General features: G+C 50.6%; 1 protein-coding gene across 9 annotated transcripts; it reads left to right on the forward strand.

Annotated features, from left to right (window-relative positions):
- The first annotated feature begins 41 nt into the window (after positions 1–41).
- Positions 42–24,765, forward strand: LOC126062398 (membrane primary amine oxidase). Of its 9 annotated transcripts, XM_049859912.1 has the most exons (5): positions 7,267–9,046; positions 10,736–10,790; positions 21,635–21,865; positions 23,251–23,380; positions 23,645–24,758. In XM_049859912.1, the coding sequence occupies exons 1-5, from the start codon at positions 7,447–7,449 to the stop codon at positions 23,918–23,920; spliced, it is 2,292 nt and encodes a 763-aa protein (XP_049715869.1). In that variant the 5' UTR covers positions 7,267–7,446; the 3' UTR covers positions 23,921–24,758. The 9 variants fall into 9 exon arrangements, with proteins under 9 accessions (XP_049715871.1, XP_049715870.1, XP_049715869.1 ...); XM_049859914.1 differs by lacking the exons at positions 7,267–9,046; positions 10,736–10,790; positions 21,635–21,865; positions 23,251–23,380; positions 23,645–24,758 and adding exons at positions 42–2,920; positions 5,187–5,472; positions 5,700–5,829; positions 6,172–6,993; XM_049859913.1 differs by lacking the exon at positions 10,736–10,790 and having other exon boundaries at positions 7,266–9,046; positions 21,580–21,865.
- Positions 24,766–26,414: the final 1,649 nt, after the last annotated feature.

Raw genomic sequence — 26,414 nt, forward strand, 5'->3', positions numbered from 1 at the left:
TCCCGTGCGTGCACACTCAGACACCCACCTCCACATACACCCCCAACCACCTTTTTTGAGTGTGCCAGTTCAGCTGCCTCTTTTCTCTGGAATAATGGAAAGACTGAGGCTTTTGGCTACTAAGAGGCAAGGGTGGGCCCTTCCTTTGTGTTCAGTCTGAATTAAATTATGTGAAAGTTAGTTCTTTCCAAGCCTAAGCTGCCTTCTGTTCCCGCCCTCAGAAAGTCCCAGTTCCTTTATTCCCCAGTGATAACCATGAGCTGCCAGTAGAGGCTGCTGTAGTTCCATATGTGGAAAGTGACGTGGTTCAAGGTGCTTCCTAGGACCCAGTCTTGCTTTACTATATACCAGTTCTGTCAATGAATAATCTCCTCACTTCCCTGAGAAGATACCAGGGGCTCCTGGTTCCAATTTTCAAGTTCGTTTAAGGGCTGCCTAGGGCCCTAGCTCCCCCCGAAATAAAGTTTCCCCAGCTTCACCTTGCAAATAGCCTGGTTTCCAATGAGAACTTCATTGTCACAGCAAAAAGTTTTAAGGTCATGAACAGCAGAGGAAGATCTCTATTTCATTTCAGAGAACAGTACCAGTAGCTAGTATTTTTGAATACCTACAGTGTGTCAAACTCTGTTAAGCGCTTTATGTGCATAGTCACATTTAATCTTCATGATTCTGTCCAGTGGTTTTTATTATTCCTTTTCTGTAGGTGAGGACACTGAACACTCAGGTTAGGTAACTTCCCCAGGATCATTGAGCTTAGGGAGCTGGGACTAGTGTCTTAACCCAGGCCCTCAACCATTTATTCCTCCTTTCTCACTAACGAGATAGAAAGAGGCTGAAACTTCAGATCAAGGGATTGGCATTAGGTAGCAGGCAGAATTCAGTGCTTATCGGTGAACTGGGCAGTGGGTCCTAGAAATACTGGGCAGGAAAGTAAACAATTACGGTGCCTGCACATGGCACGCAGGACTTCATGGGTGTCTGAGATTTTGCATTCTTCTTAGGCCTGTTCTGGGTAGGAGATGTTTAGTGTTAATCTAAAACCCTTTAATCTGGTCTAAATGGATGGAAATCAGTAGTTGGTACTGACTGGGTACTGTTAGGAGTTCAGGGCACAGAAGAAGTTTATACACGTGGGAGTAGCTCCTTTAGCCAAACCACAGGACAGAAAATTGGAACAGAATTATACAAATCCAGGTCAGAAATTTCCTGTCCAACCCATGGGGTGGAGTCTTCTCCATTCCTGTCCATCCTAGTGAATATATACCCTGATTGAATGTCAGTGACTGGAAGGAGCATCTAGTAGGACGCTGCTTTTAGCTCTCAGCATCCACAATGAATCTCAAGGTAGTCCTTGTATTCCTGGCACTGTCCCTCATTACCATCTTCACCCTGGCCTATATTCTGCTGACCAGTCAAGGTGGCTCCAGCCAGCCTCCCCGCTGCCCCTCTGTATCCCCCAGTGCCCAGCCCTGGACACAACCTGGCCAGAGCCAGCTGTTTGCAGACCTGAGCCGAGAGGAACTGACTGCTGTGATGAGCTTTCTGACTCAGCACCTGGGCCCCGGGCTGGTGGATGCAGCTCAGGCCCGGCCCTTGGACAACTGTGTCTTCTCAGTGGAGTTGCGTCTGCCCCCCAAGGCGGCAGCCCTGGCCCACCTGGACAGGGGGAGCCCTCCACCTGCCCGGGAGGCCTTGGCCATCGTCTTCTTTGGTGCACAAGCCCAGCCCAACGTGAGTGAGCTGGTGGTGGGGCCACTGCCTCGCCCATCCTATGTGCGGGATGTGACTGTGGAGCATCATGGGGGCCCCTTGCCCTATTACCGACGCCCCCTGCTGGCAACCGAGTATGCCCAGATATGGAGGCATTTGAAAGAGGTGGAGTTTCGCAAGGCACCCGTCTTCCTGGCTTCTGTCTTCAACTACAATGGCTCCACTTTGGCGTCCTTGCACGCCAACCCCCGTGGTTTGCGCTCAGGGGACCGTGCTACCTGGATAGGTCTCTACCATAACATCTCAGGTGTTGGTATTTTCCTTCACCCGGTGGGGCTGGAACTGCTGCTGGACCACAGGGCCCTGGACCCTGCCCAGTGGGCTGTCCAGCAGGTCTTCTACCTTGGACAGTATTATGCAGACTTGGGCCAGTTGGAATGGGAGTTTAAGGCTGGCCGACTGGAAGTGGTTAGAGTTCCTCTACCCTCTCCAAATGGTGCTTCATCTCTGAGGTCCCGGGTTTCTCCGAGTCCTCTTCCTCCACTTCAGCTCTCGCCCCAGGGCTCCCAGTACAGTGTACAAGGGAACCTGGTGGTATCCTCCCTCTGGTCATTTACCTTTGGCCATGGGGTTTACAGTGGCATGAGGATTTTTGATATTCGGTTCAAGGGTGAGCGAGTAGCCTATGAAGTCAGTGTCCAAGAGTGTCTGTCTGTTTATGGTGGTGAGTCACCCATGGCAATGATGACCCGATACTTGGATAGCAGCTATGGACTTGGCCGTGATAGCCGGGGCCTGGTACGGGGAGTGGACTGCCCTTATCAAGCCACGATGGTGGACATCCATGTATTGGTAGGCAAAGGGACAGTCCAGCTGCTTCCAGGGGCTGTGTGTGTATTTGAGGAGGCCAAAGGACTACCCCTTCGAAGACACCGCAACCTGGTTGAGAGTCATTTCTATGGCGGTTTGGCCAGCTCAGCTCTTGTGGTCAGGTCTATATCATCCGTGGGCAACTATGACTACATCTGGGACTTCGTGTTGCACCCAAATGGGGCAATTGAAGGGCGGGTCCATGCCACAGGCTATATCAACGCAGCTTTCCTGAGTGGGGGAGAGGAGAGCCGCCTCTTTGGGAACCGTGTGGGAGAACAAGTGTTGGGGATGGTGCACACCCATGCTTTCCACTTCAAGCTGGACCTGGATGTGGCAGGTGAGTGCTGAGGGGATAAGGGCTGAGAGCTAGGGTTGAGGGCAGGTGGAGGGGAGTCCCCCAAATCAAGCCAGAGGTCTCTGAGAAATGAGAAAGTGGGGTTCCAGCATCACAATTTTTTTGTGGCAGTGGGTAGCAGGGACTGACGAGTGTACGCAACTGCAGTCAGTGTGAAATACTGGGCATCCGGCAAAGGGTAGGAAAGGTTCTTCCACCCAGCTCGTCTGACCTGCTGCGATGATTGTGAAACGAGCCTAAATGTAACGGGTACCTTAGCCCTAACTGCATGCTCTGGGCCTGAGTGACAGTGGGTGGATGAAGTGGCTCTGTCCTATGGTACGAGAGGAGGTGTAGACATTGGATGGGGCTGGGATAGGGGCTCTCAGGGTTCTTTCTGACTAATTCTGAGGATCAGCAGATGTAGGGTGGTAAAGACGGGCCTGAGCAGCGGTAGAAAGCAGAGCCTTGTCTAAAGAAGTTTTCAGGGAAGGGGTGGTTCTGGGGCCTGAGATGGGGTTGGGGGGGGGTGGGTAGTCCAGGATCTAGGGATTGCTCCACAGGATTTCAGACAACTGGGACCATGGGATAGTGGCCCCATTCTCCTCACGGGGAGGGCTATCCTGTTCCTGTTAGCACATGTCATCACACTGGGCTCTGGTGACAGGCAAGCATGTCATTAACTTGGTGCAAGATAGGGATTTCTCAAGTAGGGCTTGGAGCACAGAGGGAGGATTTGCTGCTCTTGACAGATTCTGTCAAGGACAGAAAATATCAAATCACAGAATTTTACACCCAGGAAGAAAATAGAAATCTACCAGACCCTCTCTACAGTTGGGAGAAAACAAAGGTGGTCAGGGGCCATGATGAGGCAGGAAGAGACTGCCTAAGTGTAATGCAATATGACAAGGCATATGTCTTGTGAAACATTTGATTATCCTCCAGTATGAAGGCCTGGTGCAGGGGGTGGGGGATAAGAGCTAAAATAATGTTACTGAACTGAGTTCATTTTATTAACTAGATTATTCTTTGACATTTGGGGTATGACTATTTTCTGATATGAAATTTCTCTTCAGTATTTTTGGCATTAAAGAGCCTTGGGAAGTAAAATGAACTACCTTTATTGGGTCCTAGTGTGCGCAGCACAGGCTGGTGCTGTGGGGCCAAAGAGGCTGTGTGGACACTTGCTGCTCACAAAAGGAGGGACTAACTTTAATAGAGAACTTTCCCTTGCCAGGTGCTTTCATATGGGTCACACTTAAAAAAAAAAAAAAAACAGCGATGAAGACCTGTAGAAAAAAAAATAGCATGTGATTCAGTGCGAAGTGGGGTAGTACAGGTTACGAATGCACCAAAATTTCAGGGAGCTCCTGGACAGTTTAAAGGTATAAATTGGCCTCCTTCCAAAAAAGAGTGGACATGGTCCAGCCTTGATGAGAAAGAAAACTAAGTCTCAGAGCTGGGTGGGAGGTGGTGTGGGAATGTGCAGGGAACCATGGGAGGGGATTGGGTTTTTCCAGCCAGTTTCTTGAAGACAGGAGCCCTGATGGCACAGTGGTTAAGAGCTCATCTGCTAACCCAAATGTCAGCAGTTCAAATCCACCAGCTACCTCTTGGAAACGCTATGGGGCAGTTCTACTCCATCCTATAGGGTCGCTATGAGTTGGAATTGAGTCGATGGCAATGGGCTTGGTTTTTGGTTTCTTGGAGACATACATGATTATTCCTTACCCAGTTATAAGAATATTAATAGTTACCTGCATATGCTTTCCAGTTTATAGAGCACAGCCATATATGTAACTCGTTCAACCTTCATAATATCTCTGTGAGGTAGTAGGACGGCTTTTATTATGCCCAGTGTAGATACGCAGAGAGTGAGACTTAGAGAACCAAAGAATTGGTCCAAGGTTTATTGGGTAGACCACCCTAATAGAACTTTCTGCAGTGTTCTCCATCTGTACTGTCCCATATGTTTGCTATTAGCCACACACGGCTACTGAGCACTTGACGTGGCTAACGTGACTTGAGTAACCGAATTTTTAAACTTTAAATAGCTACATGTGATTAATGGTTATCATATTGGACAAGGCAAGTTAGAAGAAGACAGACTAGCACTCAAATCTAGACCTCTGGCTCCTAACACAGGCGCTCTCTGATCCACTCTCCTGCCTTTTATAGCCCAATGCACTGGGCATTGTGGGGAAGATGAAGGGCCTGTCTGGGTGACCTCATCTGCTGTGGAATTTCTCTCCCTCCCTTCACCTGGCAGGGCTGAAAAACTGGGTGGTGGCTGAAGATGTGGTGTTTAAACCTGTGGCAGCTCCCTGGAGCCCAGAGCACCAGCTGTACCGCCCACAGCTGACTAGGCAGGTCCTGGAAAGGGAAGACCTGACAGCATTCTCCTTGGGAAGCCTCCTTCCCCGTTACCTTTACCTGGCTAGCAACCAGACTAATGCCTGGGGTCACCAGCGCGGGTACCGAATCCAGATCCACAGCCCCCTCGGCATGCACATGCCCCTGGAGAGCGACATGGAGAGGGCCCTCAGCTGGGGGAGGTGAGGAGGGCCCTGGGCAGTGGGGTGGTAGGGAAGGACAGGCCCCTTCCCCATCCCAGCTCTTGGAGAGCCCAACTCACTATCCATGCTTCGCATTCATCCCCTCAGATCCAAGTAAATATGGGATGGAAAATGATGTCACACAGAATCTGATACAAAGGCTTCCTGGGCTGGTAAAGGCCCTTGACATTATCTGACACCACCTCCCTCTGACAATTCCTGGGCAGGTACCAGCTCGCGGTGACCAGGAGGAAGGAAGAGGAGTCACAGAGCAGCAGCATCTATTACCAGAATGACATCTGGACACCCACTATGGCCTTTGCTGACTTCATCAACAATGAAACCCTCTTAGGAGAGGTTGGTAGCCCTAGGAGCAGAGGAGATGGACACCCAGCCTCTGACTGGAGGCTGGAGGGAAAAATAGGTCTCTAGTTCTCAAATTCAGGGGCCAAGGAATTCTCTGATGATGAAGACTGGTCATCCCTCCTGGGGTGAGATTAACCATGGGACATTTTGCACCCTACAGTTTCTCACAGGTCACCACAGCATGTTGTATAGGCCTAGGCTGAGAGGCTATATAGTACCTGGTCAGAGGTAGACACGGGGCTGAGGCTGGGGGTTTGGAGATGGTAGCTGGGGTGGGGGGTGGTTTTTTGGGTCTTGCCTCCAAAGCCCTCCAGCTCCTCCCTCTTCCTGCAGGACCTGGTGGCTTGGATTACAGCCAGCTTCCTGCACATCCCTCATGCTGAGGATGTCCCCAACACAGTGACCGTGGGGAACTGTGTTGGCTTCTTGCTCCGACCCTACAACTTCTTTGATGAAGACCCTTCCATCTTCTCCCCTGGCAGCATCTACTTTGAGAAGGGCCAGGATGCTGGGCGCTGCAGTGTCAATCCTGTGGCCTGCACCCCCCACCTGGCAGCGTGTGCCCCAGACTTGCCCCCTTTTTCTTATCAAGACTTCTAGCTCTGAGGATGTGGTGGGACATGGGAGGCTGAGGCATAAGTACCTTCCTCTGTTTGCACTTCCCATTCCCTGCATCCTTATCAAGTCTGCTCCACTGATAACCCACTCTCTCAATGTTCTTTAGGAAACAGCCTCTTCCCAGATATCTCCATATATCACTTTGGTTCACTCTCATTTCTCATTATTTTAAAATATATTAATGAATTCATAAAAATGATGTGAAATATAGCACTCAAATACTTAATGTTCAGTTTTGGTGAGCATTATACTAGATATTTATGCATGTATATTCAAATGGAAGAATAAATAAAAATTTGTAAAATAGATATGGTATGTGTAATTTTAAATAAAAAGTACTACAAGGATTTTATTTGAATTTATTCTGTTTGACTTTTAAAGTATCTGGAGTCCCCCGGAGAATGTTTAGGACTCTTGGCCAAGGAAATTAGCAGAGGAGAGGCGAGAAGGAAAAGGGAGACAGACCTGACTGAGCAATGTCACTTGTGAAGACGAAGGGGCTGGGAGTACAGGGTTTCCTTGGAAGGAGAACAATAGTTTGCAGTTATAGGAAGGGGAACACCCGGCCCTGGGAAAGCAGGCTACATTCTCTTGAAAACTTCCCCTCCCTCCCCCTGCCCCCCCCACCCCCACCCCCACCCCCACCCCCACCCCACCCACCCGCTTCCCCCAACCCTAGCTGTCTCCTTCAGCTCCCAACTCCAACTCTGACCCAGAGAGCGAGTCTGATTTGGATCCTGGAAGACAAAGCCATGTAAGGTCTGTGGAAATCGCTGCTGCCCGGTTCTAGACCCGCCCCCAGCCTTGGCCCGTCCTCCTTCCCCCAGCTTTGTTGTGTACTTTCCAGCCTCCAGTCTACTATGTGCCTAACTCCCAGGAGCCCCAGCCAGCATCCAGGAGCCTGCCAACATAGGAGTCAAGAGAGACCCTCTCCTGCGGGCCTGAGAACACACGTCTCCACCCCGGTTCCATCCTCTGGTTCATGTGGCAATGAACCAGAAGGCCACCCTGGTACTCCTTGCCCTGGCTGTTATCACCATCTTTGCCTTGGTTTGTGTCCTGATAGCTGGCAGGGGTGGAGATGGGGGTGAAACCAGTCAGCCTCCCCACTGCCCCTCCGAATCGCCCAGTGCCCAGCCCTGGACCCAGCCTGGCCAGAGCCAGCTCTTTGCGGACCTGAGCCGAGAGGAACTGACTGCTGTGATGAGCTTTCTGACTCAGCACCTGGGCCCTGGGCTGGTGGATGCAGCTCAGGCCCGGCCCTCGGACAACTGTGTCTTCTCAGTGGAGTTGCATCTGCCCCCCAAGGTGGCAGCCCTGGCCCACCTGGACAGGGGGAGCCCTCCACCTGCGCGGGAGGCCCTGGCCATCATCTTCTTTGGTGCACAAGCCCAGCCCAACGTGAGTGAGCTGGTGGTGGGGCCACTACCCCGCCCATCCTATGTGCGGGATGTGACCGTCGAACGCTACGGAGGCCCCCTGCCCTACCACCGACGGCCTGTGCTGGCCCGAGAGTACCTGGACATAGACCACATGATCTTCAACAGAGAGCTGCCCCAGGCTGCTGGGCTCCTCCACCACTGTTGCTTCTACAAACCCAAAGCACGGAACCTGGTGATAATGATCACAGCTCCCTGTGGTCTCCAATCAGGGGACCGGGCCACCTGGTTTGGCCTCTACTACAACATCTCAGGGTCTGGAATATTCCTGCACCCTGTGGGCTTGGAGCTGCTGGTGGACCACAAGGCTCTGGACCCTGCCCACTGGACTATCCAGAAGGTGTTCTACCAAGGCCGCTATTATGACAGTCTGGCCCAGCTGGAGGACCAGTTTGAGGCAGGCCTGGTGAATGTCGTGCTGATCCCAAACAATGGCACAGGTGGGTCCTGGTCCCTCAAGTCCCGGGTGCCCCCGGGTCCGGCTCCCCCTCTGCAGTTCTACCCACAGGGTCCCCGCTTCAGTGTCCAAGGGAGTCAAGTGTCCTCCTCATTGTGGACTTTCTCCTTTGGCCTCGGGGCTTACAGTGGCCCAAGGATCTTTGACGTCCGCTTCCAGGGAGAACGGCTAGCTTATGAGATCAGCCTCCAAGAGGCCCTGGCCTCCTATGGTGGAAACTCCCCAGCAGCAATGGTGACCCACTATATGGATGGCAGCTACGGCATGGGCAAGTACTCCACGCCTCTGACCCGTGGGGTGGACTGCCCCTACCTGGCCACCTATGTGGACTGGCACTTCCTTTTGGAGTCCCAGGCCCCCAAGACACTACGCGATGCCTTTTGTGTATTTGAACAGAACCAGGGCCTCCCCCTGCGGCGACACCACTCCAATTTATACTCTCACTACTTTGGGGGCCTCGCGGAGACAGTGCTGATTGTCAGGTCTGTGTCTACCTTGCTCAACTACGACTATGTGTGGGATATGGTCTTCCACCCCAATGGGGTCATCGAAGTCAGGTTCTATGCCACGGGCTACATCAGCTCAGCGTTCCTCTTTGGTGCGGCCCAGAGGTACGGGAACCGAGTTGGAGAGCACACACTGGGCACCGTCCACACTCACAGCGCCCACTTCAAGGTGGATCTGGACATAGCAGGTAAGACATCCTGGCAGACAAGGGTGCCAGAGGAGGGAGCTGAAGACTTGTCTTTGTTGGCTTGGGTTTTATGTAGGTATCCAGGATAGGAAGATTTGAGCAGGAGTATGCGGTTTTGGATTTTCATGCTTCCCCTTTTGTTGGGTGAGAGAAAATTGGCTGTTGAGTTTTATTTGGATCTTGGTTCACTGGCTGGGTGCACAGCTGCCAGCTTCCTTCCTCGTGACCTCATCAGAAAGCCTTGGGAAATAGTAAAGCTTAGGGAGGAGGCAGGATCTGGGAAAATAGGGTTCTCTTTGCCCTCCTCCCTCCCTTGCACTTACATGGGCTCTGCCTCAAGGAGGTAGCCATTTATTTTTCACTGTTCTGGCCTGTTCTCTGTGTCTGGCCTGTGGGGCTGCTGGTCTTTTCATTCTGAGTCCCTGGGTGGTACAAACAGTTCAGTTGCTAACTGAAAGGTTGGCAGTTCAAGGCCACGCCGAGGCACCTTGGAAGAAAGGCTGGCAATTTGACTCTGAAAAATCAGCCCTGTGGAGCACAATTCTACTCTGCAACACATGGGATCACCGTGAGTTGGAGTTGACTTGATGGTAACTGGTTGCTTGGTGGTGGTTTGCATTCTGCCAAGTCCCCGGCAGGACAGTCGTGGGACAACTGTGGGCTGCCCATTTCTAGAAGATGGACCTTCCTCCTTGACTACCCATCTCTTTCTGGGCACAGTACACTTAGGTTTGAGGGATGGAGGGGTACTGGGGAGCATTAGGGATAGTCCCTGGGACTAGTGGTCGCTGAGCACCGAGGCTGGGTGACGTCTTGGAGTCATCTTTGTCCATCACTTTCCCTTCCTACCTACATTGAGGTGATCACCAGATATTTCTTCTATTCTGCCTCTGAAATAGCTCTAAACCCTTCCTGGGCCCCACTGCTATCCTGGTTGGTGCCAGTCCTCTCGCTGTGCCACTTCTTCTCCTCTTCCTCTCAGACCCGGGGCCTACTCTGTGCCAAGAGGAACCTCCCAACTCAGGCCAGGCTGTGTCCTTATACTGCCCCCACCTGCCACATCACCCCAAGGATCCCATTCATAGAATAGCTGACAAAGCCCTTTCCTTCATAGTTCAGCTCAACCTGCCCTGTAGATTCTTCCCCATACCCTGCTTTAGCCATACCCCAAGACCCCTTGTCCCTGGATACCCCGTATGTGTAGGCAAGCTACTTTGTATTTGCTCATGCCTCACCCCTGCCTAGAATGTCCTTCCGTGTTGTCTGTGCTGATGACATCCTTTAAGGGCAGGCTTGAAAGTTGCCCTTTCCTGCCCACCCTGTATTCCTGCAAGCTTGAAGTGGCCATTAGGGGTTTCCTGTCTGTGTCCCCTGTGGGAGCGGGAGGGTGAGGATAAGGTTTCATTCACCTCTGTGTCCCCAGGGCTGAGTCTGGCCCCATCCACTAATGTTTGCTGAAAAGATGAATAAATGAAATGGAATCCCTAAAGAAATATTTGAATGTACCTGTCCACAGCTTTGGCTGAAGTGTTGGAGATAAATCTTGGGGAGAGGAACAGGAAAGAGGGAGCTCACTCAGTTCTGTGTTCTCTTCCATCCTCACTCTGAAGCCAGGCGGGGGCAGAGTCCAGAAGGGCAGTGTGGCTGCATGACCAGCCCTTCCCCCCCCAACACCCTTCGCCCCCGCAGGACTGGAGAACTGGGTCTGGGCTGAGGACATGGCCTTTGTCCCCACTGCGGTGCCCTGGAGCCCCCAGCACCAGATACAGAGGCTGCAGGTGACCCGGAAACTGCTGGAGACCGAGGAGCAGGCTGCCTTCACCCTGGGAGGGGTGGCTCCTCGCTACCTGTACCTGGCCAGTAACCATAGCAACAAGTGGGGTCACCCACAGGGCTACCGCATCCAGGTGCTCAGCTTTGCTGGGGAGCCGCTGCCCCAGAGCAGCTCCATGGAGAGAGCCATCAGTTGGGGCAGGTGAGTGGGGTGGGTGTCAGAGAGGGGCTGGGGGGTGAGTTTGGGAAAAGAGCCTAGTGAGGGGCAACTAGGAATTCAATTTAAACTGTATACTGGGGTAAGAACTCAGGAGGGATTTCCTAGTTATCAAAAGGTACCTCAAAGGGCACGTTTTCCCCCTTGAGGGCTAAAGCCCAGGACTGAGAACTCTTCTCTTTTGGCTGGGAGAGGGGCCATTCTGTGCAAACGCAGGAAATGAACAGGTAGATCTTGGAAAGTGTTGGCAGACCCCCCCATGGTAATGTCAGTGATTCTGCAGCCTTCAGTCGCTGTGTGAATGAGATGGGGAAACTGAGGTCCACTCGCTCAGCTCCCTTCCCTCATAATCAGTCAGCTGGATGGGGTTAATGACCATAGAGACCTGACCAGTGCCTCCCTAGGTACCAGCTGGCAGTGACCCAGCGGAAGGAGGAGGAGCCCAGAAGCACCAGCATCTACAATCAGAATGACCCTTGGACCCCGACTGTGGCCTTCGCAGACTTCATCAACAACGAGACCATTGCTGGAGAGGTCAGCTGACCTTGGGGGGGTGGGCAGAAGGAGGAAGGCAGGGCACAGGGATGAGCTCCGCCTTCTCTTGGGGGTCCATGCCAACCATCTGAGAGCTGCTCAGGGGTGGACCTGATTATGACCTCTTGAAGGAAACTTCCCAAGCTGGGAGTTCATATGCAGACACTGGGTGAAGACCCAGGCCTGTCCTCTAGACCCTAGAGCCCTCATGGAAAGTGACTGGCTGGAGATTGACAATATTTTCTGGCCCCGGAATTCTTGAAGGGCTTCCAGCCAGCAGGAAAGATCACATCTCTTGGAAGCTTCTCCCATTCCTGCCTCGACTACTGCAGGGTACTTTTCTGAACGTTGGCCTCTTCCTGCTTTTTCCCATCCCCTGGTCTTCCATCTTCCATCCCCTACCCTCAGTTTGGGAGTTCCAGGAGAGTTAGGAGGACAGGAGCTGAGGTGGCCTGTGTGCCATCCTTCCTGGGAAATGTCAGAGAGGGAGGACACAGGCCAGGGGCAGGGAGGCAGGTATTGCTTCCATTATGAAATTGACTAGTTATGCTTCGACTTCTGGGCCAGTAGAAAAGAATGCTTAAAGACACAGGATTCTTTTGAGGAAAGGTGGGCTAGTAAGCTAAATCCTTATAAGAAGGCAGGGCATGGCCTTAGCAAAACCAGATCTCTGACCCTCTTTCTTCTCCCCTGCTAGGACTTGGTGGCCTGGGTGACAGCTGGCTTCCTGCACATCCCACATGCCGAGGACGTTCCCAACACAGTGACTGTGGGCAACAGTGTGGGCTTCTTCCTCCGACCCTACAACTTCTTTGACGAGGACCCTTCCTTCGACTCTGCTGACTCCGTCTACTTCCGGGAGGACCAGGATGCAGGGGCCTGTGAGGTCAACCCCCTGGCTTGCCTCCATCAGTCTGCTGCCTGTGCCCCGGACCTCCCTGCCTTCTCCCATGGGGGCTTCTCTCACAACTAGCTGATCCCTGGGATGGGAAGTCTTGCCAGGGGCTCCAGGGCCAGCGTGTGGGGAGAGGAGGCAGCTGGGCACCCTGGCTCCCTGATCTCTTTCCTCACACTCCTGGCATCCCCTCCCCTCCCCGTTTGTCCTTTCCGTTTCATCACCCTCCCTTGTACCCGATTCTGCCAGGAACATTCTGAGGCTGTGATGCCTCTGACACAGGGGGACTCAGCTTTGTTGATCTCGGACATGCTGGGTTCCCACCCAGAGAGGAAAGGCATAGCCCAGTGGAAGCCTGGAGTGATGACCAAGCTTTGCCCCACAGGACTTTTTTTTTTTTTTTTTTCTTTTGCATTCGTTTTCCCACTTCTTCTTAGGCCATCTCCGGGTGTCTCCTGGGTCTCCAAAGTCCCTCCCTTGGAAGATGAGGATGGAGGCTCAGCAGTGGGGATTGCCCCAGGAGACTCCAGGGCAGGGTTCCTGCTTGTCCACAGATGTGCTGGAAGGGCCCCTCTGCCTACATTCCCACGCATCCTCTTCCTTTTCTCCCTTCCCCTCCTTCCTCTCACTCCCTTCTCCTCCTCTTATATCCTGGGATATCCCTCAAGGTCCTGAGGTCCCTCTGCCCTAACCCGTGGTGCTTCCCAGCCCTCATTTCTCTACTTCAGTCTCCTCTGCAGCCCCTAGCCCTGTGGAAATCTCAAAAATGCAAGAGGATATCTAGTTTGAGGGGACAATCCCTGTCGGTCCCGCTGTGCCTGTCACCTACTCCAGTAGGAGTTGTACTCACCCGCATCCTGGGGTAGGGTTGTGCTTCCAGGCAGTTCCCTCTACTCATTTGTGTCTGTCTGCCTTGCCCCAGTGGAGGGGTAGTTAAGTGCTCAGCTGCTAACCAAAAGGTTGGCAGTTCAAACCCATCAGCCACCCCATGGGAGAAAGATGTGGCAGTCTGTAAAGTTTATACCCTTGAAGTCCACTCTTACATCTGCTATTCAACGTTGTACTTGAAGTCCTATCTGGAGTAATTAGGCAAGAAAAAGACATAAACGATATCCAAATTGAGAAGGACAGAAAAAAAAAAGATTACAGCCTTGGAAACCCTATGGAGCAGTTCTCCTCTGTCCTACAGTGTCGCCATGAGCTGGAATTAACAGCAACAGGTTTGGGTTTTTTTTTTTGGCCCTGCACTCTTTAGAGAGGATACTCATAGTGACAGCAGCAGTTCAAGTTAGCGTTTTAGGTAACTTTGTGGGTTGTGTGTGACCAGTGGCCTCTACTTGGAGCTGCCCCTGCGGGAGGTTGGGGTGGAAAACAGAAAGCCCCTGGACCATCCAATCATGTGCAGGCATGCAAATGAGCCATGACCTCTGGTGGGGACACAGCCTCTAGGGCCTCCCACCACTCATTGCTGTCCGTCCTGGGGTGTGGATTGGGATGGGCACAAAGAAATAGCATGAGATTGGGAACAACGGAATCATCCTTCCATAGGGGACTGGCTAAATAAATTCTGATACAGCCTTGCAATGCAACGCTGTGCAGCTATAAAAAATTGTATCTTTCTATATCCTAATAGAGAATAATTGTCAAATGAAAAAGGCAAGTGCAGAAGTGGTTAGAGCACTTCCCATTTGTGTTTTAGAAAGGAGGAGAATATAAATACATATTTGCATATATATGTATATTCAGAAGAAACGGGTGCCCAGGTTGCCTCTGTGGCAGGGAACCCAGAGGAAGAGAACAGGAGAGGGGGGACTTGGTACTGTGCAGTAAATCCCCACTTACGGACATCCAACTTTCTAACAACTGGTACTTACCCTTTAGTGTTAGGTAAATTTGCCCTCACTCTGAAACCATTGAACCAACCCCTACTCGCAACGAATTCTTCATCACAGCCACCTTCATTTGCTGTACCTGCAGCTTTTTTTGTGTGTGCTTTCAGTGAAAGTTTACAAATCAAGTCAGTCTCTCATACAAAAACTCATATACACCTTGCTATGTTCTACTAGCTCACGTGCAGCTTTAAAAAAAAAAAAAAGCAGCTTTTAGGTCACTGAAAAGGCTTTGAACCTTTCTTGCAGTCAAAAAAAAAAAAAACCAAACCCGTTGCTGTGGAGATTCCAACTCATAGCAATCCTATAGGATGGAGTAGAACTGCCCCATAGGGTTTCCAAGGACCATCTGGTGGGTTCGAACTGCCGACCTTTTGGTTAGCAGCCGAAGTCTTAACCACTGCACCACCAAGTAACCTGAATAAGAACTGTATGCTACCTGTTCTGACTTACCTACAAAATTGACTTAAAGACATGGATAGGAAAAGATCTCATTTATTATAACCCAGGACTGCCTGTATACCCTTTTGTACATTTTGAGTTTTGAACCATGTGACCATATTATCTGTTCAAAATAAATAATAAATGAGTCCAAACAGGTACTGACATTTTTTTTTTTTTTTAGGAAGGTATGGGGGTGGTTAAGGGATGGATTCGGGGACTGAATTTTCCCAAGTTCTTGAGAGCCAGAAAGCAAATGTGGCTTCTTTGCCTCCTCTTTGCTTGTATATCTCTCAGGGAAATGTTAAGCCTCTGTCAATGTTTGTCTGTCTTCTTCTCCTAGAAAAGGGGACAGGGAGAAACGACAGGGGAGGAGGTGACTGTTTGCTGGAAGCCCAGGCCAGGATAGGAGGTAAAGTGCAGGATACAGAGGTTTTGGATCCTGCTCAGCTTCTGACCAGAGGGAGATCATATCCTGGGATCCCAGACTCTGTGGAAGCTTTGGCTATCCTCTAGCCCACCCCCAGCCCAGGCTCACACCCCAGGACCAATGGAACAGCGGATGGGGTGAGCCAGTGAGCTGGAGAAAAACAAGTTCCAAAGAACAGGGCCAAAGACTTCAGCAAGGAACACAGGCCAGAGATGGCTGTACGGATTTATAATACAGCCTGGGCTGGAAGCAAAAAGTTTGCTCTTGGCTACTAACCTAAAGGCTGGAGGTTCAAAGCCACCCAGCACTGTGGAAGAAAGGCCTGGCAATCTGCTTCTGTAAAGATTACAGCCAAGAAAATCCCATGGAGCAGTTTGACTCTGTAACACATGGGGTTGCCATGAGTAGGAATCAACTTGACAGCAATGGGTTTTGTTTTTTGTTTTTTCACTCCTACAGCTTTAAAGAACAAGGGAGAGGGAAACCTGTTGCATTTCCGTTATCAAAACACAGTCAGTTGCATAAACATTTCTGGATACCCTGACCCTTTTGGTATCGATTTACCTGGCTTAGCTCAGCCAGGTTTCCAAGTATCTCTCTGTCTTCCGGGAATTACTACCCTGCCTAAAACACACACCATATGAGGCTTCATGCTCTTATCTCTGCTACTCGCCCCTCCATGTCCCCATCTCACATCAAATACTCTGATCTTTTGTCTGTGCCTGCCCATGCCAAGCTGTTTCAAGTTTCCATACCTTCCACTTCTGTCCCCTTTGACCACAACATCCTTCTTCTTCTCTGCCAGGCTAATGCGTTCTGTCTCCAAAGGCAGCTCAAAGCTCTCTTCCTGGGGAGGTCTTCCTGGACGTGTCCAGGCTGTTGAGGGAAGCATGTCCCTTCTCTGCAACCTCAGTGTCTCCCAGTTCCCCTTGGGACCTGGCTGCCCAAATGACTGTGGCCTCCTGTCACCAGCAGAGAAGCTACCCAGTCATCAACTGTGAGGAATGTAGGTGGCTTTGCTCTCTGCCTCTTCAATACCCTGGAAGAGGGTTTCCTGGAGTTGTGGGCTATAGGGCTGCTAGGCTACCCCTACAGCCAGTTTCCCAGCCCCAGCTGACCTCTGACATGGCCTATGAGTCCTATGCAAGGGGGAGAGGTGAGGGTCTCACCCCTTCCCCACCGCTGCCGCAATGAAATGGCCAGCTTCTCACTTGCTCTACATCCTGCATCCTCCCTCCATGTGGTGCAGGGGACTCAGGGCCTCCCCAGTGTGATCTGGCTCAACCCTCAAGCCCCCAGGCCTCCCCAGGTGCCTTTTGTTCTCCTAACTTTCAAGCTTCCCTTGGGCCTTTTGGTAGAATTCTGGTTGATGGAGGCGGAGCAGAGCCTGGAGGGGGTCACAGGCCAGAGGGAGGAAGGAAGCCAACTGAAGTGTGTGAGTGGGTGGGTTTTGCCTGCAGCCTTGCACCCAGGGCAAAGGGTTCGTTTGGAGGGTGGAGGAAGAAGAGCCAAGGACAGTCCCTTTCTGCCCCCATCGCTTCTCCTTCCTCTTGCCTATGTCAGCTGTGTTATCTTCAAAACCACCCCTCCCCAATCCATTACCCAACCCTCACCCAGAGTGTGTTGTTTGATTTGGGACAGGAAGACAGAAGTTCATGTGGGCCACTTAGAGTTCAGGCTCCTATCTCGGCCCCACCCCCTCAGTCAGGGCTGATCCCTGGCCCCCTCCAGCCCCACTCCACCCAGCCCTCTGCCCTTGGCCAATTGTCTTCACCGTGACCCATCATGCCTCTGCCTGGCTACACCACACAGAGACTGGGACCCTCCAACCAGAGGAAGGCACCCAGCTCCTGTCTGTTCATTTTTATATCTCCCGTTCTGCATTCAGAATCAAGAACCCGACGATTGGCCAGGGACTTCTAGCCATGGTGGTCTTCATTATTTTGACCCTGTTTAGTGCTCTGGTGACAGGCACGCATGGAGGTGGGACTGGGAGTGAGGGTGAGGGAGACAGAGGGTGTAAACCCAGCCTGTATCCCCGCTGCCCATCCGAATCCCCCAGTGCCCAGCCCTGGACCCAGCCTGGCCAGAGCCAGCTGTTTGCAGACCTGAGCCGAGAGGAACTGACTGCTGTGATAAGCTTTCTGACTCAGCACCTGGGCCCTGGGCTGGTGGATGCAGCTCAGGCCCAGCCCTCGGACAACTGTGTCTTCTCAGTGGAGTTGCATCTGCCCCCCAAGGTGGCAGCCCTGGCCCACCTGGACAGAAGGAGCCCCCCACCTGCCCGGGAGGCATTGGCCATCATCTTCTTTGGTGCACAAGCCCAGCCCAACGTGAGTGAGTTGGTGGTGGGGCCACTGCCCCACCCATCCTATGTGCGGGATGTGACCGTTGAACGTTACGGAGGGCCCCTGCCCTACCACCGACGGCCTGTGCTGGCCCGAGAGTACCTGGACATAGACCACATGATCTTCAACAGAGAGCTGCCCCAGGCTGCTGGGCTTCTCCACCACTGTTGCTTCTACAAACCCAAAGGAAGAAATTTGGTGACAATGAACACAGCTCCCCGTGGTCTCCAGTCAGGGGACCGGGCCACCTGGTTTGGCCTCTACTACAACATCTCAGGGTCTGGAATATTCCTGCACCCTGTGGGCTTGGAGCTGCTGGTGGACCACAAGGCTCTGGACCCTGCCCACTGGACCATCCAGAAGGTATTCTACCAAGGCCGCTATTATGACAGTCTGGCCCAGCTGGAGGACCAGTTTGAGGCAGGCCTGGTGAATGTCATAACGATCCCAGATAATGGCACTGGTGGGGCCTGGTCCCTCAAGTCCCAGGTGCCCCCCGGTCCCTCTCCCCCTCTGCAGTTCTACCCCCATGGTCCCCGCTTCAGTGTCCAGGGGAGTCGGGTGTCCTCCTCATTGTGGACTTTCTCCTTTGGTCTTGGAGCTTTCAGCGGCCCAAGGATCTTTGATGTTCGCTTCCAGGGGGAGAGGGTTGCCTATGAAGTCAGCGTCCAGGAAGCCTTGGCTGTCTATGGTGGCAATTCTCCTTCTGCTCTGCGAGGCCGATACACAGATAGTGGCTTTGGGTTGGGCCACTTCTCCACGCCCCTGACCCGTGGGGTGGACTGCCCCTACCTGGCCACCTATGTGGACTGGCACTTCCTTTTGGAGTCCCAGGCCCCCAAGACACTACGTGATGCCTTTTGTGTATTTGAACAGAACCAGGGCCTCCCCCTGCGGCGACACCACTCCGACTTATACTCTCACTACTTTGGGGGCCTCACGGAGACAGTGCTGATTGTCAGGTCTGTGTCCACCATGCTCAACTACGACTATGTGTGGGATATGGTCTTCCACCCCAATGGGGCCATCGAAATCAAGTTCCATGCCACGGGCTACATCAGCTCAGTGTTCCTTTTTGGTGCAGCCCGGAGGTACGGGAACCAAGTTGGGGAGCACACACTGGGCACCGTTCACACTCACAGCGCCCACTTCAAGGTGGATCTGGACATAGCAGGTAAGACATCCTGGCAGACAAGGGTGCCAGAGGAGGGAGCTGAAGACTTGTCTTTGTTGGCTTTGAGTTTTATGTAGGTATCCAGGATAGGAAGATTTGAGCAGGAGTATGTGGTTTTGGATTTTCATACCTCCACTTTTGCTGGATGAGAGAGTAAAAGTATACGAAGTATAAGTGAATGTCGTCCTCAGAGGCTTTCGTGATTAGCAGGTCAGTTATTCTTTCTTAAAAGAAAAAATCTTCCATACTTACAACATATATCTGTAATTACAGAGTTTGTTTTATTGTATAGTACATGTAAATAAACTCGGCTGCTAACCAAAAGGTCAGCAGTCTGAATTCACCAGCTGTTCCTTGGAAACCCTGTGAGGCCATTCTACTCTGTCCTGTAGGGTCGCTATAAGTCAGAATTGACTTGACAGCAATGGATTTGGTTTGATTTTTTTGATTATACATAAATAGGAGTCCCTGGGTGGTGCAATGGTTAACACTCTCAGCTGCTAACTTCAATGGTGGTGGTTCGAATCCACGCAGAGACACCTTAGAGGAAAAGCCTGACCTTCTAGTTCTGAAAATCAGCCATTGAACACCCTGTGGAACACAGTTCTACTCTGACACACATGGGGTCACCCTGAGTTGGAATTGACAGCAACCGATGTAACTGAGATGTATAAATATAAAATACTGATATACATGTGGCACCATAATGTACATAGTTTCGTCATGTCTGTTTTCTCACACAATGATGTATCATTCATTCAAGCAACAAGTATTTACTGAATGCATACTGTATGCCAGGCACTCCAGTAACACAATTTATCAGCAGAAACAACGGCCCTGACCTCAGGAGACTTACATTCTGATGAAGGAGAGGGAAACCCTTGTGGAGCTCCTGTAGAAATGCGTTGGGTAGAAACAATTCTATGCTTACCCTCTCTGTACCCGTTTACTCTAGTGTAAAAGTGACATAACCATGTCTTCCTCATAGGGTTGTGGTGAGAACTAATGATGACCACTTTAAAAACACTTTTTCCTTTGGAATATTTTTCAACTTACGAAAGTTTCAAAAATAGTGCAGAGAGTTCCCATAAACCCTCTACCTAGTCCTTCTAATGTTAATATCTTATACATAATCAGAGTACAATGATCAAAGCCAGGATATTAACCTTATTACAGTACTATTAACTAAGCATTGGACTTTACTCAAATTTCATTAGTTCTTCCACTAATGTGTTTTTTCTGTTCCAGGATCCAATCCAGGATTCCACATTGCATTTAGCTGTCATGTCTCCTTACCCATTGCCATTGAGCTGGTTCCACCAATCTGTGACAGCTCCTTAGGCTTTCCTTGTCTTTTCTGACCGCAACACTTTTGAAGGTTACTCGTCAGTTGTTTCCCAATTTGAGTTTCTCTGATGTTTTCTCATGATTGGATTGCGATCATGCATTTTTGGACAAGAATGCCAAAAGAGATCTTATTCTATTCTTAGTGCATCCTGTCAAGGGGTACAAGACGTCAATATGCCTTATTTTACTAGTGATATTAGCCTTGAGCACTTGGGTAAGGTGATGTCTTCCAGGTTTTTCTACTATAAATAGATTAATAAATATCTTGGGGAAATACCTTGACACTATGCAATTATCCTGAAAACTCTTAGTCTTTGTCACCTGAGGGTGGGAACCCTGGAGTGGATTAGGCACAGTGAAGCCACAAGAAGGAAGCTAAGGGCTTGCTTAATCAACCTCTGCTCTCTCCTGGTCCCCGGAAGGTGTGGAGGGAGCTGCCAGCATGTTTGGATTTATTGCTCTTTGATCTCAGGTCACTTAATTTGACTCCTAACATGGGACTTGGTGGAAACCCTAGTGGCACAATGGTTAAGAGCTACAGCTGCTAACCAAAAGGTCTGCAGTTTGAATCCGCCAGGTGCTCCTTGGAAACAATATGGGGCAGTTCTACTCTGTCCTATAGGGTTGCTATGCGTCGGAATCGACTCGACGGCAATGGGGTATGGGACTTGGTTAGATGCTAATAAAATCATTCAAAACTCCCAATGTTCAGGGAACAGACTGTGCTTTTGGGTCTGCTCCCAGCTCTCTGCCAAACCCCAGACTACAGGAGATACCTTCAAGCCCCCACACCCTGCGGTGTGGGGGCCAGGGTATGGTTTTCATCTCCTTTGACCCCCATGTCAGTGTCTGTGTGCTAATGTGTGGGCAGCAGAGAGCTGTACTAATACCCTCGTTCCCAGCACTGCCACAACATGAACCTTGTGCCCTTAGTGACCAACCAGGACACACTATTTAAATTCTCTAAGCCTCAGTTTTCCCATCTGTAAAATGGGGACAACTGTAGCTCCTCCTTCATAGAGAGCCAATGTGGGTAAAGGACTCGCATGTGCTAGTACAGAGCCCCTCCAGTTTCACTAATGCTGTCTGCCGCTGTTGCTTGTTATTCTCCTGATAGGGCTCTTCTGGCAATGCCAGAGGGCTTCAGATGTGGGGGGCGGAGCCCTCTTCAGGTCAGAAAGAGCCTGCACATGGCCTGCTAGGCTGCTCCAATTTCAGGTAAGCTACCCTCCCTTGTGGCTCCTCAGCAGGAGAGGCCCAGTCACAAGGCACCCAGGGTTATTATAAGAGAGGACATCAGGGGAAAGACCCTCCCCCAAATCTCCAGATTGGGGATATTTTAGAAAGAGCCGAGGGAAGCAGGGGGCTCACTCAGTATTGTGCTTCTCTTCAATTGAAGCTGGGTGGGGGCAGAGTCCAGAGGGAGCAGGGAGACTGCATGACCGGCCTTTCCTCTCTCCCTCCCCCCGCCCCTCTCTCCCACAGGACTGGAGAACTGGGTCTGGGCTGAGGACATGGCCTTTGTCCCCGCTGCGGTGACCTGGAGCCCCCAGCACCAGATACAGAGGCTGCAGGTGACCCGGAAGCTGCTGGAGACCGAGGAGCAGGCCGCCTTCCCCCTGGGAGGGGCGGCCCCTCGCTACCTGTACCTGGCCAGCAACCACAGCAACAAGTGGGGTCACCCACGGGGCTATCGCATCCAAGTGCTTAGCTTTGCTGGGGAGCCGCTGCCCCAGAGCAGCTCCATGGAGAGAGCCTTTAGTTGGGGCAGGTGAGCAAGGTGGGTATTGGAGAGGGTCTAAGGGAGGTAGGCTATAAAAAGGGCCCCACAATGCTGGGAACCCAGGTTTCCCCACTCCCCAATGAGTACATGTGCATATACACACCCACACACATACACAAACACACACACAAATTACTGTGGCCACAACCTTTAGCCACTCAAAATAAAGCCTATTGGACTGACAGATGGATGACTGGAGAGCTACCTATTGAAGCAAATTTAGTAAAATGTTAACGGTAGTAGAATCTCTAGGTTTTGGGTATATGGGTACCCACTGTACAATTCTTTCAACTTTTCTGTATGTTTAAAATGTTCATAATGAGTATTGCTGGGAAGGGACAAAGAGTAAGAGGGGGCAGACCTGAGGACATATTCCCTAAAATCCAGGCATGTGAGACACTGAAATTGACCTAGGAAGGAAAATCAGGCCACATCTGTATACATGGAGCTGGGCCGGATTGACACCAGGCTTGGTTCTGGGTGGGTGTGTGACGCTTCTACCTGAAGCCTGAGTGATGGACTGACTGATGTGCAAGGGACAGGAGATTGACCAAATTCAGGAACTCTACATTAGTGCGTGTGTGTGTTTGTGGTGGGGGAGGGGTGAGAGAGAAGAATGAGAGTGAGAGCAAGAGAGAGAACCGGACAGAGAATGATAAAGAGGCTTGATAAGCCAAGACCTTTGGGCTCATTTCACTTTTCAGTGTCAGCTTCAGACAGTAGGACAACATCTTAGTTATCGAGTGCTGCTATAACAGAAATACCACAAGCAGATAGCTTTAACAAACAAATTTATTCTCTCACAGTTTAGGAGGTTAGAAGTCTGAATTCAGGGTGCCAGCTCTAGGGGAAGGCTTTCTCTCTCTGTTAGCTCTGGAGGCAAGTCCTTGTCTCTTCAGTTTCTGCTTCCTGGTTCTTTGGAGATCTGCATGAGTCTTGCCATCTAGCTTCCCCTAGGTCTAGGAGGGTCTCACTGCAGGGACCCCAAGTCCAAAGGATGCACTCCACTCCCAGCTCTTCTTTCTTGGTGGTAATGAAGTCCCTCTCCTCTCTGCTCACTTCTCTCTCATTCAATCTCTGGTAAGATAAAAGGTGTGACTTGAGTAAGGGTGGCAACTAAAGTAAGGGTGGTGAAGGCTGTGACTCAAGAAGCACCCCACACTGATTGTGCCTCATTAAGATATAAAGGTTAGGATTTACAACACGTCACAAAATGGAGGATAATTACATCAGATCATAAAATGGAGGACAACCACACAATACCAGGAATCATGACCTAGCCAAATGACACATTTTTTTTTGGCAGGGAAGACACAATTCAGTTCATAACAGGCACATTGATGACCTTGTGGATCAATCAAAACCCACTGTAGGTACCAACTGGCTGTGACCCAGAGGAAGGAGAAGGAGCCCAGTAGCACCAGCATCTACAATTTGAATGACCCTTGGACCCCAATTGTGGACTTCACAGACTTCATCAACAATGAGACCATTGCAGGGAAGGTCATTGGAATGGACTAGCAGAGATAGGGTGGGGGGCTTGAAGCAGGGAGAGCAAGGAGCAGCCACTTCGGTCTCTCCCAAACCAGAATCCTTCTGGGTCTTTAGAACTACTAAGAAAGAATGCTCTATGATTTTATATTTTTTTGGCGAAATTATGGAAGGATAGGCTGGTAAACTGAATCCTTATATGCAAGGCTACTGGAGGCGGCAGGACATGTCCTTAGCAAAGCCAGACCTCTGACCCTCTTCCTTCTCCCCTGCTAGGACTTGGTGGCCTGGGTGACAGCTGGCTTCCTGCATATCCCACATGCCGAGGACATTCCCAACACGGTGACTGTGGGCAATGGTGTAGGCTTCTTCCTTCGACCCTACAACTTCTTTGATGAGGACCCCTCCTTCAACTCTGCCGACTCCATCTACTTCCGGGGGGACCAGGATGCGGGGGCCTGTGAGGTCAACCCCCTGGCTTGCCTCCGTCAGACTGCTGCCTGTGCGTCGGACCTCCCTGCCTTCTCCCACGGGGGCTTCTCTCACAGCTAGTTGATCCCTGGGATGGGGAGTCTTGTCAGGGACCCCAGGGCCAGGGTGTGACAGAGATAATCTCATTCATCTGCCCAAGAGACTTATGTGTCCTTTTTTTATTTGACAAGTTCTTCCATACCCCTGCCACATGTTAGGCCCCTTTTCATTCTATAGTAATAATCATAGTAATAAATAAAATTGCCTTCATAGTCCTGTCATGGTGGATGAGGGGCTCTCTCTGGTCCCACATAGCTCCCACTGCCAGTCCCAAGAGACCAGCATTCGGTCTTTGCATTTCATAAAACTATGTCTATTCAAGAAACGGAGATGGATGTAGGTTAAAACGGGAATGGGTTTGGAGAAAGGACTGGGGCCAGGAACCAGGTGGAGATGAGAGTGAGGAGGATTGTGCAGCCCCTTCTGGCCTCTCCATCTACTTTGCTCCATCTATCTTGAAGCAAAGAAGATTTCATTCATTCATTCATCAAACATTTCTGGGGCTGTTCCTGAATGCCATATTTGCACTGACACACTAAAGTATCATAATATCCTTGCCCTTGAGGAGCTCAGAATCTGTACTGGAGGAAGGCCTTTCGGTAAACGATTAAAATGCATTGCAATAAGAGCTATGACAGATGAAAGGCATACAGAGCAGGAGCCTTCAAACACCTGTGGGTGTCTGGGAGGGCTTTATGGAGGCAGTGAAAATTATTTGTGCATGTGTTTAATTTTATTAATTTATTCATATGAATAGGTAACACATTCACATGTTCAAAATCCTACACGTACAAAAAGGTACATATCTGGTGATGGTTGCACACCTCTGTGAATGTACTTAAAACCAATGAATTGTATGCTTTAAATGGGTGAATAATACGTTATGTGAAATATATCTCAAACAGCTTTTTTTTCTAATTTTTATTGTGCTTTAAGTGAAAGTTTACAAATCAAGTTAGTCTCTCACACAAAAACCCATATACACCTTGCTACATGCTCCCAATTTCTCTCCCCCTAACGAGACAGCCTGCTCTCCCCTCCACTTTCTCTTTTTGTGTCCATTTCACCAGTTTCAACCAAACAGCTTTTTAATCAATCCATAAGGGTACACGTCTCTCCATCCCACTTCTGCCTGCTGGTCTCCAAGCTCTGCTCCCTGAAGTCAACCGATATTATGAATTTATTGTATATTTTTGTTGTTGATGTTGTTAGGAGTGGGGAGTAACATTTGAAGTGGTTAAGGAGTTGAATTTAGTCTAGTGGGGAAGTGGGGAGCAGTGTTCCTGGCAGAGATATGGGCACAAAGGCTGTGGTCCTGTAGCATGTTCAGGAACAGTGAGTGCTGGCACATGGAATGGGGTGGTGGAATGGTAGGAGGTGAAGATGGAAAGGTTAAATGGGGTCAGAATGAGCAGAGCCTCGGATACCATGTGGAGCCGTCTGGACTTTATTCTTAAGCTGCAATAAGTCAAATCTTTAACTTGTATTCTCTTTTTTCACATAACATTCCATCATAACCATTTTTACAGGTTGCCATGTAACCCTCAAAAGGATGATTTTTAAAGGATAAGTGGTACTCTAAGTTGATAGTAAACTAATCATTTCCCCTTGGGCAACAGGTTGGTTCCAAATTGCTGTCAAGTGGAAGAATGACCCCCATTGGATCTTGGCTTTGGACAATGGCTTTTACATGGTAGACTCACAGACTCGGAGCTAAAAGGGTCTTAGGGATTCATCTGGAGTCCATCCTTAGGTCTTCTATCACCTTGAGAAAGGTATCTGAATCACTCAAAAGATTTTTAGACTTTGGTAGTTTTTGCTGACTCTGGAAGGTCCTTCCTCAGACCTACTTGCTACACATCAAAAGAACTATTTGAAAACATTCAGGTCCAGCTGTGCTCTCTCCATCTTTTGACTTAGAAAAGTGCCCAACCACCCTCTTGCTGTACTTGGTCAAATGACAAGCAAATGTCTGGGGTGGAGCACTCTGGAGACTCAAGAGAAGGAGACATTTGGGGCTGCCTACAGCAATGCTGAGGTGCCATCTCATTTTCAGTGAGGGACTCTGACCACTGGACACTACACTAGGGACAGTTAACTTTCAAAAGTGTCAGATATGGCCCACTATGCTAGGGACTAGGGGGACAGTGAGTGCTAGGCAGTCACCATCCATTGCCTGGCTTGGCCTAGGGAAGATTCTGCTGGAACAAGAAACCATCTCTGGTGACCTCTTGCCCTTGGAGGTGGGGGCCAGCCCAGGTCCCTCCACTTGGCCCTCATCTTCATCCCTTAGGGCTTCCTCCTTACCCAGACTGTCTGGCCTCAGCTGCCTTGTAGCTGCCACAAGGACCTCATTGAATGGAGGAAAATAGATAGTAGCCTTTTCAGGGGGGGCTCGGTTCTCAAACACCTTCCCACTGTATGTCTCACACTCCTTGACCTTATACCCGTGGCCAGAGTATGAGGAGGGACTTGCCCTTTCCTAAGGCCCCCCCCAGGGGACATGATGTCCCAG

This window comes from Elephas maximus, chromosome 19 (assembly GCF_024166365.1).
Source record: "Elephas maximus indicus isolate mEleMax1 chromosome 19, mEleMax1 primary haplotype, whole genome shotgun sequence".
In the NCBI taxonomy this organism is placed as follows: Eukaryota; Metazoa; Chordata; class Mammalia; order Proboscidea; family Elephantidae; genus Elephas; species Elephas maximus.

What these genes read in the sequence shown, in the direction of transcription:
- LOC126062398 (XM_049859913.1), top strand. Translation starts at nt 7,447, where the DNA reads ATGAACCAGAAGGCCACCCTGGTACTCCTTGCCCTGGCTGTTATCACC. An exon ending in GGTGGATCTGGACATAGCAG is followed by an intron (nt 9,047 to 21,579) that starts GTAAGACATCCT and finishes TCTCTCCCACAG; the next exon opens with GACTGGAGAACTGGGTCTGG. An exon ending in ATGAGACCATTGCAGGGAAG is followed by an intron (nt 23,381 to 23,644) that starts GTCATTGGAATG and finishes CTCCCCTGCTAG; the next exon opens with GACTTGGTGGCCTGGGTGAC.